Source organism: Carya illinoinensis, chromosome 10 (assembly GCF_018687715.1).
Source record: "Carya illinoinensis cultivar Pawnee chromosome 10, C.illinoinensisPawnee_v1, whole genome shotgun sequence".
Taxonomy (NCBI): Eukaryota; Viridiplantae; Streptophyta; class Magnoliopsida; order Fagales; family Juglandaceae; genus Carya; species Carya illinoinensis.
This window is the reverse complement of record NC_056761.1, coordinates 15102513-15118688: the sequence shown is the minus strand read 5'-3', so window position 1 is coordinate 15118688 and position 16176 is coordinate 15102513. Positions and strand designations below refer to the sequence as shown.

General features: G+C 34.9%; 1 protein-coding gene across 1 annotated transcript; it reads right to left on the bottom strand.

Annotated features, from left to right (window-relative positions):
- Positions 1-8382: 8382 nt before the first annotated feature.
- LOC122278467 (probable LRR receptor-like serine/threonine-protein kinase At3g47570) lies at positions 8383-12353 on the bottom strand. The gene is made up of 4 exons (XM_043088657.1): positions 11525-12353; positions 11354-11425; positions 8903-10900; positions 8383-8735 (listed from the first exon to the last, which is right to left on the bottom strand). Exons 1-4 carry the CDS (start codon positions 12351-12353, stop codon positions 8383-8385), a joined length of 3252 nt encoding a protein of 1083 aa, XP_042944591.1.
- Positions 12354-16176: the final 3823 nt, after the last annotated feature.

Genomic DNA, 16176 nt, shown 5'->3' with positions numbered 1-16176 from the left:
ATATAGCTATACTAATAGTGTAATATTAATACTATTATATAGTCTAATATATTATATAATATATATACTAATACTAATAGTCTATTATATTTTTTAATGTATAACTATATAGTCTATATATAGACTTATAGTATCGATATCACTATATGTAGTAGTAATATTATAATAGTATAAAATATAGTACTCAAATATTTATATGTATTATAAATATTTATAAATTTATAATGATCAATTTTCCAAACAATACATCAATTTTTTTTTAATGATCATTTAAAAAAAAATCCCAAACTTAGAGGAAACGACGCCATTTCCTGAGTAAACCCTAAAATCTCTTCTCTTTTGCTGAATCTCACCCGAGCCCCTTTCTTCAGTCTTCATCACTCTGCTCCCAGCCTCACTCTCTACCTCTTTGCCTTTGTTGCGGTGTTGCCTCTCTGCCCTCTCATCTCTGTCTATCTACCTCACTCTCTGAGTCTCTGCACCTCCCCTCACAGCTGTTGCACATCTCGCTGTCTCATACCCTCTTTGAAGTTCTCACTTCTAAGGTAATAGCTTGATTTCTACAATTCATTCTTTTACTGCATTAGTTGTCAGTAATTTGTCTCTAGTATTTGCTATCATGAAACGGTCCATGCTTGGAGTTGGATTCTTAGCTTTGTTGGGTTTACTGCAAATACTAGATTATCTTCATTTAGTTCCCATTAGTTTCACAAGTTTTCTTCCAGAGTTTCGTTTAGATTGATTTTTGTTTAACCAGTCCTTCACTCTAGATTGTCTGGTTTTTCTCATCCTTTTGGTTTAGGGTCTTCCTTTAATCTTTGATTGCTTTTCTTAACCTATTTTTTCTTCAATTTCTCCCTCGACGACATGGCTGGCTTAGATAAGGCTTCACGGTTCACAGTGTATTTGTTTGTTTACAAACATTGGTCAAATAGAGCATTAGATAGATATAAAAATTCTACCAAAGCTTGATTAAACTTGGACAGGTTTGGATGGCTAACCTTAAATTAGATGTCATTCATGATTGTCTATAATTAATGTGACGCCCTCAACTCCCACGTACGAAAGTGCGGGAATTGAGGCATTGGGATGATGACAACATAAGTCGTGCATCCTAACGATAAGTGCTCAAGTGTGTGCAACAAGCAAAAAGTGCACAACAAAAGTCGTAGCGGTTAATTAAAAGCTAGCTAACTAAGTACCAGAAATTTAAATACAGATTTTCAAAATAAAATGCCTTTAAAAGTTATATAGTTATCCAATATAAATATAATACAAACCAATTACATAGTCAAAAAATGGGAGATAAATCCCAATACACAAGCAAGTGATCCCAAATCACTTTTCCGGTAGAGTCGAATCCTCAGGCTCTACATCAATATCCACTGTATCAAAATCTACGGTACCATGAAACGGAAGCATAGGGTGTCGAATACCGTCATATTGTGAATCTTAGTAAGTAGTAAACCAAACAGCCCAACAGCTGAAAATACATTCATGCAACAACAAATATGAGTGTATACGATGAAATATGCATGAGACCTGAAAATCATTTTACTAGAAAATGAATATTTTCCAACGCATTCCAAAATCCCATTTTGGCCTAAAAATATATCCAATAAAACATTTTTGACATTTTCCCAGAAAATGGCTCACGTAGAAATTCACAATTTTCTCAGAAAATGACCCATTATCCAATTATCTCGTATGCACCATGATCTCCCCTAGGGACCATTCGCACACCCTGGCTCCCTTCGCCACACCACCGGTAACGACTGTGTGTGTGACTTTTTAACGAGCGATGCCTAGTTCCGCACTCAGCTTGTTCGTGGCCAAGCATCCTCTAGCCCCTGCTGGTCCCTGCCAGTAGAGGGGCCACGAAGTCAGTACAAGAGCGTTACCATCCTGTCTGATCCTGTTGTCGCCCAGTGACAACCTAGGGGATGTCACTTAGTATATTCCACTCTCGAGTGGCCAGATGAGCTCTACCGAGATAATACCCCATCTTGACTTAGGGTCGTGATATACACGCATCAAAAAAACCATTTCTTATGTGAAAACCCAGCTTTCAAATATACACATGAACATGTATGGAATTATGCGAAAACCCAGTTTTCATTTACAAACATGAATATGCGTGCAATTATGCAATGTATATGACACGACACAAATATCTAACAACCAACTAATCCTAACATAATCCAATCACACAAACAACTCTAACATCCAATCCAACCGACCCCCAAACTCCTCGGACTCAATGTTCGACACAACCAATTAGATTACAAAAGATTTGTTAGTGTAAAATATATTTAAATCTCAAAAGGTTCTTTGAAAAATACTTAAAGTTTTGATTTGAAATTATTTTGTTTGAAGTACATTATTTTAATTGTTTATTTATTTTATTGTATGCTACTTTGTTTGTTTTAATTTATTGTATGTTATTTTATTTTGTTGGTTTTATTCTATTTTATTTTATGTTATTTTGCAGTGTTTTCATTTATTTTACTATATTATATTTTAATTTGGTTTGAGTTGAAAATGGGGTTAAGGGTTACTCTATGGCAGGAAGATGGTACGACCGAGAATGCCATTATTAGGTATGAATGTTTAGTGTAGTAGGCTTCAACTTTTATCGACTTGGGTTGCTTTTATAATATCGAGGCTTGAAGGGAACGACATTATCTGGGTGATCTCTTTGGAGAGTAGGATAATTGAGGTCCTAGATTCCATGAAATTTATGAAATAGTCTATAGAGTAGGAAGTTGTAAGTTCAACGAACTTCAAAGATAGATTTATGGGAATTTCCACCAAAGGTTTAAGGTTTTGTAGGCTTTAGGAAATGATTTGTTATCATTTAATGTTTTAGATTTTGAAATCTTCGAGAGTCGATTGTTTTATTATTGGATATAAGTTTATCGACCTTACAGATTCCAGAAAATGATTCTTATATAAATTAAGGTTTTAGAATTGTAGATTTGAAGAATTGATTTGTAATAAGATTTGAGTTTTAGTTCCATAGACTTGGTGTCTTAGCTTCATTTTTTCCTAAAATTGATTAGTATGTAACCATTAAATGGGGTTGAGCAGAGTTGAATGATTGATATAGGAATTTTCAAGGAGAATCTTTCTTTGGGGATTGAAGGTATTGATTTAGTTTGTGTATTTCTCTGAGGATTGAAGATTTAGATTGAATTCGGAAAAATAATTGTTATTAGTTCAAGGTTATAGTGGCAGGTTTTAGGATTGATCCGTATCAAGTTTAACGATAATAGATGGTGTGGATTAGGAGATGAGTCTTTTTGATTTTGGAGGTATAGGTCCGAATTATGGAAATGGTAGGAATAAATCACTTGTATGTTGGAGGAGTATTGATTTTGGTTAAGGATGCAGAGCTTGAGGATGCGGCTCTGCTGGAGGAGTGATCGATGATCACTTTCTTATGGGATGAGATTTATGTCTGAAAATTCTGGTACTTAGTTGATTGACTTTAACTTATCTATTGCATCTTTTGTATTACATGTGTTGCATGCACACACACTTAGAACTTGTCGTTAGGGTGCGTGACCCTGTGTTGTCATCATTCTGATGCCACGATTTCTGTATTTCTGTATGTAAGAGTTGAGGGCGTCACAATTAATAGGTATTTTAGGAACCATATGATCAACAAGTGGGAGCTCATCATGAATATAGTTAAGGTCAAACCATGTTGTAGCTATGACCACCACCTCAAAGCTTTGTAATTTCAATTTGTGAACATTGTTTGATCTTTGTGGTCTACAGTTCTTTTGATATCCCATTTTTACGTATATTTTTAATGAATAATTTTTTAAAATTATTATAATTAGTGGTTTACTTGTTTAAAATTAAAGGTGATTTTTATAGTATTAATTATGATTTTTAAGGTGTGAAATTATTTTAATATGCTTTCTTGTTATTTATTATTGTTTTGTATTTAAAATTCTAGTACTTAGTTGACTGACTTTATTATTTCACTGCATTATTTTTATTGTACACTTTTTACTTATATATACACTTGGCATTTAGCGATGGGATGCGTGACCAGGGTTGTCATCATCCTGACGCCTCAATTTCCATATGTCTGTACGTCGGAATTTAGGGAGTCACAGGTAGTATCAGAGCAGTTCGGCTCTAAGTAAAATCATAGGTCTCATAGGTGTAGTACCAGAAAGTTTTAAAGCCGTGATTCAAAATTATTTTGTTGGAAGTATGCTATTTGAATTGTTTTTATTTAATTTGATTCGATATTATTTGATTTGAAATTATTTTATTAAATTTGAATTTATTTTACTTAGTTTGATTTTAATTTATTTGTTTATTTTATTGTATGTTATTTTATTTTTGTTGGTTTTATTCTATTTTATTTAACATTATTTTGTAGTATTTTACTTTATTTTACTATGTTATTATGTATTTGTTTATTTTAGTGTTAATGTTTGATGTGATGCCCCAACTTCCACGTACGAACATGTAGAGATCGAGATATCTAGATGATAACAACACGGATCACACATCTCATCGATAAGTGCTAAGTGTGTGAACAAACAACAAGTGTATAATGAAAACGCAATGAAAAAGTTAAGTTGACTAACTAAGGATCATAATTTTGTTTAAATACAATTTTCAAAATAAAAAGCCTTTAAAAGTTATACAGATATCCAATGAAAACATAAACAAACCAAAACATAATAACCAAAGCAAGACACCAATCTCAACATCCAAAAAAGTGATCCTCAATCACTTTTCCGGCAGAGCTGCATTCTCAGGCTCTGCATTATCATCTACAACAAAATCTACGGCACCAAGAAACGGTACCATAGGTATGTAATAGACCGAACAACCCACAAGATAAAAATACATTCAAGCAACAACAATATGCATGAATGTGATGCCATATGCATGAAACCCAAAATCATCATTTTTCTGAAATAGCCAATAATTTTTCACACATGCCAAAAATCTCATTTGGCCCAAACAACCAATCCATTAAAGCATATCTGCCATTTTCCTAGAAAATAACCCAACATAAAATCCATTAATCAAATCTCGTCATTTTCCCAGAAAATGGCCCAATATCAATTATCAAAACCAATATCCAATTTTATTATCCGTATGCACTATGATCTCTCCCCTAAGGACCATCCGCACACCCTAACTCCATTCATCACACCATGAGTAATGACCATGTGTGTGACTTCGTAATGAATGATGTCTAGTTCTGCGCCCAGCGTATTTGTAGCCAAGCATCCTCTAGCCCTTGCCAGCAGAGGGGCCACGAAGTCAGCACGAGGGCGTTACCATCCCGTTTGATCTCGTTGTTGCCCAACGACAACCCAGGGAACGTCACTAAGTATATTGTACTCCCGAGTAACCAGAGGAGCTCCATTGAGATAATGCCCCATCTCGATTTGGGGTCATGATACACACACACCCAAAAACCCACTTACACATGAAAACCCAGCTTTCATTTTTAACACATAAACATGTATGCAATTACGCGAAATCTCAGTTTTCATTTTACAAATATGAACATGCATGAACCATTCAATGCATACAACAAGATACAAAAGTATCCAACAACAAAAAATCCCAACGTCAATCAATCACATACACAACTTCATCCTCCAATCCAACTGACCCCCATACTCCTTAGACTCAGTCTAGCACAACCAACCAATCACAGGTATTGTTAATGTAAAAATATATTTAAATCTTAAATGTCATTTGAAAAATACTTACAGTGCTAGAAAGGCACTTTGGAATATCATAGGCCATGCCCAAGTGGCGGAGCAGTGGTGGGCAGTGCTTTCCAAGCAATGGCCGTGGGTCTCAAAATTTGAGAATTTCGAAAGGGAGCTTGGCTAGCTAAGGAAGGGCATGGAGGCAAGAGGTGGAGACTTGGAGCCATGGGTGGCGGTGCACGAAGGGGAACTAGCCGTGAGAGTAGGTAAAACCCATTTCAGGTTGGGTGCTTCATGGAGGAGAAGGAGCCACCGAGAGGGGCTGAGGGTGTTAGTTGGGGTGAGGAGGAGTTGAAGAGGTGGCCGGTGGCATCGCAGGATGGCGCATGGAGGAGAAATCGAATGGGAGGAGAAATGGGGTAAGGGCTTTAATCTGGCAGTCGTCAGTGAGCTAGGCTCGGTGTGGGGGGTTACTGGCAGTCGTGCGGTGGAGCAACTAGCCGTGCTGGAGGCTCAGGTTGAAGAACCCGTGGATTCTACATGCTGCACACAGAGAGAGAGAGAGAGAGAGAGAGAGAGAGAGAGAATGGCATGGGGTTGTGCTCAATGTGGAGGGGGTTGTCACCGACGTGAGGGGGTGGTGGTGGGGTGGTCGGTGAGATTGGGCTAGTCGTGCTGCGGTGCCGTTAGGTTGAGAGGGAAGGGGGGAACCGATGGGGTGCAGGGGAGAAAGAGGGGAGGGAAAAGAAATAGGGGAAAAAGAAAAGAAGGAAAAAGAGAGAAAAAGAAAAATGAAGGGAAAGAAAATAAGATCCAGTCTTTTCGACTCGGGGTCTCAAAATTGAGCCAATGAAAAAGGATTTCAAAACGGTAATTTAAATAAAATATCTTAAATGAATTGACTAAATAAAATAAGATAATAAAACTTAATAGTAAAATAATAAAATAATTTAGAACAAAAAGAAATTTAAATAATGAAAAGCAATTAAAATTAACAAAGCACGTTAAAATAAATTTCACAACTTAAAAATTATAAAATAAATCCAACTAAAATCTGATAAATTTAAAAAAGGAGAACCAATTTCTTTTAATAAATGAAAATACTCCTTCAATAAAAATATACTAAAATATGAGGCATCACATTTGACCTTGTAAATTTCGAGGATGAAATTTATTTTTAAGGGGGGAGGATGTGATATCCCCTTTTTAAGTGTAGTTTTATTGAATGATTTGTTAAAATTCTTATAATTAGTGGTTTCTTTGTTTTGAATTAAAAGTGATTTTTGCTGTATTATTTTATGATTTTTAAGTTGTGAAATTATTTTAATATGCTTTCTTGTTATTTATTATTGTTTTGTATTTAAAATTCTGGTACTTAGTTGACTGATTTTATTCTTCCGCTGCGTTAATTTTATTGTACACTTTTTGCTTGTATACATACTTAGCACTTAAGGATGGGATGCGTGACCCACGTGGTCATCTTCTCGATGTCTCAATTTCCATTTGTCCGTACGTCGGAGTTAGGTGCATCACAGTTCTTTGTCATTATGGGTATTTTATCTCTTTGTGTCTTAATATCATTAAAAGATCAGTTGAAGAAGTGAATGCAATTAATGGATTTGCCTCCAAGTTTTTGGATCCTTTTTTTCACATTAAAAAAAAAAAAAAAAAAAAAAAAAAAAACCCTCCAACATGTGCAGTCATTCTTTAAAAAGATACAAAAATATTACATCCCATAGTATTTGAATCACAAACCTTTTCGCATATTGTGCTATTCTGGTTTCTCCCAAATATTGTGCTATTTCGGTTTATTTTGGTCACTTGAAACAAGAGTCTTGATTAAACTTGGTCCTTGGATTGGGTTTTTTTCATCGATCCGGTACCAACCTTAATATGTGAAATTATATTTGTAAATAAAAAAACATCTATATATTCATATATGTTAAGAATCTCTTTTGGTTTGTTGGCTGCCCCTCTGTGTCAACATCAATATGTGTTTTATTTTGACAATGTCTAACTATATTAGTTATAAAATAATAAATATATATGTATATAAATGTACAACAAGTTTGTTTTTATTGGAAAATAATGTGGAATTAAAAGAATTATATAGTTCCATAATAGTTATAGTTAAAATCGAAAAATCGGACCTAACTGGACTTAAAACTGGTAAAACCGGAGTATCGATTTAGGAGGGTAACTATTGCATAATTAGTTTTAGATTGCAAAACCAGTTCCTACTAGTTCGGTTCTAGATTTTGTCCAAAACCGGACCGGACCGGACTGAACCAGTTACACCCCCTACGTTCCATCATCGATGATGACAATTTCAGGCAAACAACTACGATGGATAAGTCTACGCAACAATTGCACTATATTTATGATTTGCAATTGAGATAATATCGCTTCCACTATATATTTTGATCAATTTTTTCTAACACCTAGATATACAAGTTAGAAATAAGTGAAATGCACGATATATTCATAACATTAATTGACAGAAAAGTTGTATTTTGGGGATAAAATGACAACTTGGATAGTTCCACGATAATATGGCAAAAGAATTAATAGTTCCAGGTGTAAATTGTTATTTTATATAAAATTAATGAAGCACAACACCTAAATCCCAAACATAAGAGGCATAGACATGAGGGAGTTGTAAGCAAACTTGACACTCAAGTTAGCTTGTTCTAGTATCTAGGACAAACTTTGATTTGAGCTTATTGAGTGTGGTTGAAACATTTTTTATGTCAATTCTTTGTGTAGGTGATTCTGCACAACAATCCAAAGCCAATCTCATAACTGAAGATATGCAGTCCTCCATGGCAGCATGTTCTTTTTCATTTCTCAACAAATTGGCATCAACAATATGGAGTATTGAAGTGAGCAGTGATTCATCTACCCAATGCTTCAAGGTCATTTCTCCAACAAACATGCCATCTGTAGGCTTCTTTCTTGTGAAAGTTTCCATTAGTAAAATGCCATAACTATACACATCGCCTCTTGTAGAAACAACTCCTTCTGATCCATACTCTGGGGATAATATTCTAACTCATCATATATACTTTCTTATATAATAATAGTGAACAAACATATCCAAAAAAATGATGTGTAGATCAAGATTCAAAAGATATTTAATTGCACGTGAATGAGTAGAAGGCTGAACATGCAATTCGAAATGTAAAAGTTTGAAAATTTACCTGGTGCCATGTAGCCAAAAGTTGCAAGAGTCATTGTTTGCATCATAGAGTCCCTATCATCTAAGAGTTTGGCCATGCCAAAATCGGCAACATGTGCAACCATTTCTTCATCTAATAAGATGTTGCTAGGTTTCAGATCACAATGAATAATTGTTGTTGTATAACCCTGATGAAGGTATTCCAATGCTGATGCAATATCAATCATTATATTTAGCCTTTGTAAGATATTAAGATAGTGATCTTGAGAGTGCAACCATTTCTCTAAGTTTCCATTAGGCATGTATTCCAATATAAGGGCTTTGAAGTCAATATTGCTACAAATGCTAATGATCTTGACAAGATTTCGATGACGAATATTTCGTAGCACCTCACTCTCTGCATCAAAACTTTTGAATGCCCCTTTCACTTGCAAGTTCATAATTTTTATTGCAATATTCATCCCATCTGAAAGTGTTCCTTGGTATACTGACCCAAAACTTCCTTCACCAAGTAAATTATTAGAGCTGAATCCATTTGTTGCTTGTAAAAGTTGTTGGTGGGAAATTCTTCTCCACGTAACTAGAGGGTACAAGTCTACTTGAGCAGGAGATTTTGGATTTGCCTTTTTCCATCTTTTCCAAGTAAATGCAAGGGTCAGTGCAAGCATTATAAACCCAATTGCTGGCAATACATACCTTAGCATATGTGGCCATGTTGTCTTCCTTTTGTGAGGATCACCTTCTTCACATGGGGGAACTTTCAATCGAGTTGCACCACAAAGTGCTTGGTTTGACATTAATGCTGCAGCTGAGAAGTTTAGAAATGGTCCTCTTGTGGGAATTTTTCCTTGTAGTTTATTGAATGAGAGATTTAGATATTTGAGGTAATGGAGTTCTTCTAAGGACTTGGGAATCTCTCCAGATAAATTGTTATCGGAAAGATCCAAGAACTCCAAGCTTACCAATTCTCCAAAAGATACAGGAATTGAGCCTTCTAGTCGATTTATTGCCAAGGACAGATTAGTCAGATCCTTGAGACCACCAATTGTTTTGGGGATATCACCTGATAGTTGATTTCTTGACAAATTCAATTTCCTTAAGACCTTCATTTTCTCAATCTCAGATGAAAGAGAGCCACTTAAATAATTGGATGAGAAGTCAACCTCCAAGAGATCTGTAAGCCTCCACAAGCTCAATGGAATCACTGAAGTTAATTGATTGAAGCCTAAGTAGAGAGCTCTTAGTGAAGTCATATTATCTATGCATCTAGGAATGTTTCCAGATAGATCATTACCATCTAAAAATAATTCAAACAAGCTCCTTAGATGACATAGTTCTGGTGGTATGGTTCCTTTTAGTCTATTACCATCAAGGCCCAAAGCTTGAAGCATGCACAAACTTCCTATTGTGGTCAAAACAAGTCCACTCAATTCGTTGTTGGAAAAGGTCAATGTAGTCAAACCACTTAAATTCCCGATCTTTCTAGGAATGCTACCCTTAATTTTGCAATTATGTAGGTAAAGTCCTTGAAGAGAAAGAGAGAGGTTTCCAATGGACTTGGGAAGGAAGCCATTCAAGTGATTATTGCTCAAAACCAAATGAACGAGATTTATACAATTGGACAAATAGGAGTAAATGCTCAATTCTGGAGATTCAATTGTCAAATCATTGAAATGTAGGTTGAGCACCTTGAGGAATCTTAAATTTCCAAATGTTTTTGGAATGAAACCTGAGAATGAGTTTTCAGATAAGTCTATTAAAGTGAGTTGTGAAGCATTAGGGACAGAGTCGGGAATTGTTCCACTCAATTTATTTTTCCCAAGAAGAAGTTGTTGAATATTTGGAAGGAAGAGACCCATATTTGATGGAAGATGGCCTGATAGGTTATTTACCTCCATTGCAATCACTCTTATTGTTGAGATATTGAAGATCCCAAATGGAATTGTGCCAAAAAAACCATTGATTCCAATATCGAAAACCTCTAGATTTTGCAGATTACCAATTTGATTTGGTATTAAACCTGTCACAATATAAATAGTCATTGGTATCTTCTATTCAAGATGATAAAGAAGATGTAATGAAGCTAGAATACTCATTAGTAGTAAGAAAATAACCATGACCTCAAATATCATGAGTGGGGTTGGCACATTTCAAGTTGAATTGTGGCTCCTTTCCCAATCCAAATTATACCGTGGAGGAGTCACAAATAGTTATGAATGTTTCATGGGTCCTCTTGTGATTTTGTTACTAGTTTCAATATATATTGAACAAAGTATTTTGTACTTCAAATTGAAATTAATTGTTCAATCTGAGATGATCATAGAAGATATATACTAAATCAATAACAGTATAGATGTTATTGACTCATATAAGACTATATAAGCATACCTACAAAGTACGATCAGAAAACGTGTCTACTAAATCAATAGCCTTATCTATGTAAATTGATTCAAATAAGACTATATGGGAGTACCTTCAAAGTTGTTGTAGGAAAGTTGTAACCCCTTAAGCATGGTTAAGTTTCCTATTTCTGGGGGTAGTCTTCCTGTAAATTTATTAGTCAATAAATAAAGAATTTGCTAATGTTTGTATTTGAACAAAAAGGATAACTATATATTGAAGGTTGATAGCCGACTGAACATACCTTTAAAGTTGTTGTCAGCAAGGTATAGCTCTTTAAGCATAGTTAAATTCCCTATTTTTGGAAGTTCACCTGACAATTGATTATGAGAAATAGAAAGATACTGCACATTCGGAAGATGATCAAACATATTTGTAGATAGTCCACCATATAGTGTATTGTTGCTGAGTTCAATGATTTGTAATGAAGATATGTTGAAGAAAATGGAGGACATCGGTCCTGAAAGCATGTTAGCTCCAAGATAAATTTCTTTCAAGGAAGATATCTTGAAGATAGAGAAAGGTATGGAGCCCGAAAGCTGATTGTATCCAAAACTAATAATTTGCAATGAAGATAGGTTAGACAGAGATGGTGGAATAGTACCTAGGAAATTGTTCTTGTGAAGAATCAATTTTTTAAGTTTAGATAGCAATCCCATCTGTGATGGGATTGCTCCATTGAATTCATTGTATCCAAAGTCTAAGAATTTCAACCGAGTAAGATGAGACAACTCGATTGGGATTGAGCCACGAAAACTATTGTTTTGGATGTTTAGGCTCACAAGAAAGGAAAGGTTTCCGATATGCGAAGGAATGGTACCAACAAGGCCCATGAAAGAAAGGTTTAAGACCATGACTCGGAAATGTCTAGAACCACATATGACACCTACCCAATTGCAAGTGGAAGTATTAGTGGACCAGTTGTTTGTCAAATGATTTTGAGGATCAAAAGAAATATGAGCCTTCAAGGCAAGAAGAGCAGATTGATCCGTTGTAATGTTGGGAGTTGATGCGAAGGCAATGCTAAACCCGCACACAAAATAAAGTATCAGGAAACTTGTTGGGGCAGCCATGTGAACTGTATGTTAGTTTAGGCACTCAAATTAAGGAAGAACAAGTGAGATTGATGTTTATAAGAGATTGCAACCAAAGATGGAGGGAGAGGGTGGTATGCGCTTTGTTGTCATCATTGAATTGTGCGGTAAAGTTGACGTGGAAAGACCGCCAATTCATGCTGCATGCGTTGAAGTCAAGGCTATCAATGATAGACATACCAAGCATTTACAATTTTTCTACAACTTTTTCATAAAATAATATTTTTTAAAATTTTGAACACATCAAATTAAAATCAAAATGAAATAAATATTTAAAATAATATTATCGTATTAAAAAGCTAAAGTTATAGAAAATGGTAAACGAGTAGTAATGCTATCATTTCTCATTCAAGATATCTTCTTTCAAGGAATATAACTCTCATTTAGCAGTCATGGATCAGAGATCATTTTTACAATCCCTACTTTGCTCAAATTTCATTAGTTTTAATTCAAGGAAATCCTATCAACCGAGAAAACTTAAACTAGCCCCCTCTCTGTCATTTTCGTTCCTAGATTTTGCTTTTATTATTCTTCTCATTTTCTCTCTTTTCATCAACCCAAACGAAACTTTAATGAAATGAGTGGGTGAAGAGCGAGAAGTTAATATATATAATTATCAAGAGAGTATATATATATTTATATGAAAGTCCATCTTAAAAATTATCAAGTGAAGATGAGATCATGTGAAAGGTCATCTCAAGAAAGAAAATTTACAAGAAAAACAGGAAAAAAAATCATATTAATTTGAAGTTTACCAGTTGTTTTCACTTTCGTGATCTTCTCATTTTATTAAAATATTAATTGGGGGAATTTTTTTAGTTGGTGGGGGTAAAGCAATGGTGCATTTTTCACTCCCTGTGAGTGGCAGTGGGGTTGGTGGAGCACAATAGAAACGATAATCATGTTTAGGAGAAAAAATAAATCAATTCTTTTATGCAAAAGTGTGAATTAAAACAGTATATGCAAAGCAAGAGAATAAACAAATAATATTTCCGTGCTATCATGATCTCATGCGTTGTCAGAGTAAACGGAGTATGGAAAAAAAAATTCCTCGAGAATTCTAGTGGACGTGTGAAAGAGGAAAGGATATGACAATTAATTAAGAACCTTAAGATCATCAGCTCCAAGACCAACCCCGTTTACAGTGTCAAAGTCATAGACACAATAACTATAATTTGCTTCATTATCCACGGCAACTGGTGTGGCTATGACTTGCAATTAATTGGAAGTCATGGATAAGAAGCCTCCCCAACCTAATGAGATCTACCTTCGCCCTGTCTCTCCTTTGTAGTTTTTACTCTCTTTGATACACTTACAACTACTTCATTAAAAATGAATTTTAATTTTACAAACATAGCCCAAATTTCAATTAGAGTTATAAAAAAATTTGCAAGGTAATCATTTTCCTTGCTTATAACATATATACTAAAATCCCGGTATTAATTGAATCTGCCTCTCCTCGCTATGTTTGAGGAAGGTTTCGATTGGAATTCATCGAGAGAAAAGTTAGTCTTTGCCTTTCTTTTATTTTGGAAAACAACCTGCAAGCACGATTTTTTAAACATAGATCGATTGACTATCTATAGATCATAGATTACCATCGTGCTGAAACATCATGTTGTCAATCAAATGATCATAATTGTGACTTGAGATTCTACAAACTTATAATTTTGAATTAATAGTGCGTTCTCACCCCGACATTTAGAGATTCTACAAAATTCTCATAACATTTAGAGATTTTGACACTCGATCTGCAAAACAATATATAATATCTCTCGTTTAATCCACTCAAGAAAACAACTAAAAACGCTATTGTTTAACTAATCAAGATCATTTTCTTCATTGAATTACGCGACACAAGACCGTTTAATTTCAAGATTAATTCGAAAAAAAAAAGAAATATTGCTAGAACCAATTTGATATGTGATAGTTCACAACTTTTATTCCCTACATTATACGGTGGGTTGAGTGTCATGATGATAAATGGATTTGACGAGGGGACGACCTTGAAAAATTGAGACAGGAACAATACTCATCAAATCATTCCCTGATCAATGGTTCATTAATTATTAACTACTAGACCATTGCTGTCTAGAAAATTATCGGGTCACGGTGTCCGTGACAAAAAATGAATCGTATGGAAAAAGCCTTGAAGCAAGCAAGTCGAGGGCCACTGAGATTCCTAATATTATTGGAGAAAACTTGTTTGGGAGGAGAGAATGTTAAATATTTTAACATGAACATTAATAATCAGATCTTTGATTTTATATGATCTACAATAATAAACAGTGATGAATAAATACGTACCTTTCTCCATTAGTTCGATGAAGAATTAGATCTGGCTATGAGGGAAGGATTACCCTAGCAACTTTGCCTCACAAGTGTCTCACGATGGCAAAAAGCACTTTGATATTGTAGGTAAGAACCCTTTAACCCCTCAGTGTTATTTATAGATTTCTGACCATAAAGAAATGTCAGAGTTTGTATCTGACTATAATTAGAGATATAAAGTTTTAATCTTATCTCTTAAGAGTTTTCTTATCCTGTTATCACTCATCTTTTATCTGATAAGTTTTAAGCTATTTCAAACTCTATTAAGATGGGTGTATGGGACATAGAGTTTAAATAAAAACTCTTACATTCTCCCACTTGGCCCATACGCCCATAAAATAATATTTTCCGTTCATGGGTTTATTACAGGAAATTAACCATACTGCACGAATTCATTTCCTGAAACTTTCATAGCTCAAAGTACATTACATGAGTTCTTTAATATCAATGTCAAATCAACTACTGATGCGAGTCATGGTGGTCCTCTGTTATATAACCAACAAATTCCCTTCCATATACCACAACACCAACAACCAATTTTACATGATCTTTAATTGGGCTAATTAAGGCTAATAGCGTGATGCCTTGGGTTCCAATTCATATCTGTTGCAGACATTATCTTGTCATCATTCTTCCAAACCATTCAGTGTACAAATAAGTGGAAAGACAAGAAAACAGAAACAAAAAATCCATAATAGATATCATTAAGTGTCCAAAATAAAATAAAACATCTACGAGCTCAATAACATGTTTACATCATATGGCCCATTCTGTCAACATGCTCTTTAAACTGCTTCTCTACTAGACCCTTCGTTAATGGGTCTGCTATCATAAGCGTAGTACTAATATGTTCTATGGACACTGTTTGTTTCTGTACTTCCTTCTTGACACTTAGCTATTTGAGCTCCATGTGTTTAGTACCTTTAGAATACCTATCATTTTTGGAGAAAAATACTGCTAAAGAATTATCACAATAAATTCTCAGCGGCCTGTCTATAGAGTCGACAACTCCAAGCCTTGAGATAAAGTTCCTCAGCAATAAACCATGCACTGTGGTCTCAAAACACGCCACAAACTCAACCTCCAATGTTGATGAAGTAGTTTTAGTTTGCTTCATACTTTTCCATGAGATCGCTCCACCGGCTAGTAGGAAAACATATCCAAAAGTAGATTTCCTACTATCAGAACAACCGGCAAAATCAGAGTCTGAGTATCCAGTTCCTTGCAGATATTGCAATACCCTCTATTGCTTTCCAATGAGACATCCCTGGATTACTCTGGTAACGCCCAAGCATGCCAACTGCAAAACTAATATCTAGTCTCGTGCAAATCTGTGCATATATCAAGCTCCCCACAACCGAAGCATACGGGATTTTTGCCATCTCTTTACACTCCCACTCAGTTTTAGGACATTGTGATAGGCTAAACTTATCACCTTTTGATATCGGAGTATCAAGTGATGAGCAACTTT

Excerpts from the sequence above, each read along its gene's own strand:
- LOC122278467 (XM_043088657.1), bottom strand. The coding sequence starts at position 12,353 with ATGGCTGCCCCAACAAGTTTCCTGATACTTTATTTTGTGTGCGGGTTT. Across the intron at positions 11,426-11,524 it reads TGCTGACAACAACTTTAAAG|GAAGACTACCCCCAGAAATA; the intron begins GTATGTTCAGTC and ends ATAAATTTACAG. Across the intron at positions 10,901-11,353 it reads TTCCTACAACAACTTTGAAG|GTTTAATACCAAATCAAATT; the intron begins GTACTCCCATAT and ends ATATTGTGACAG.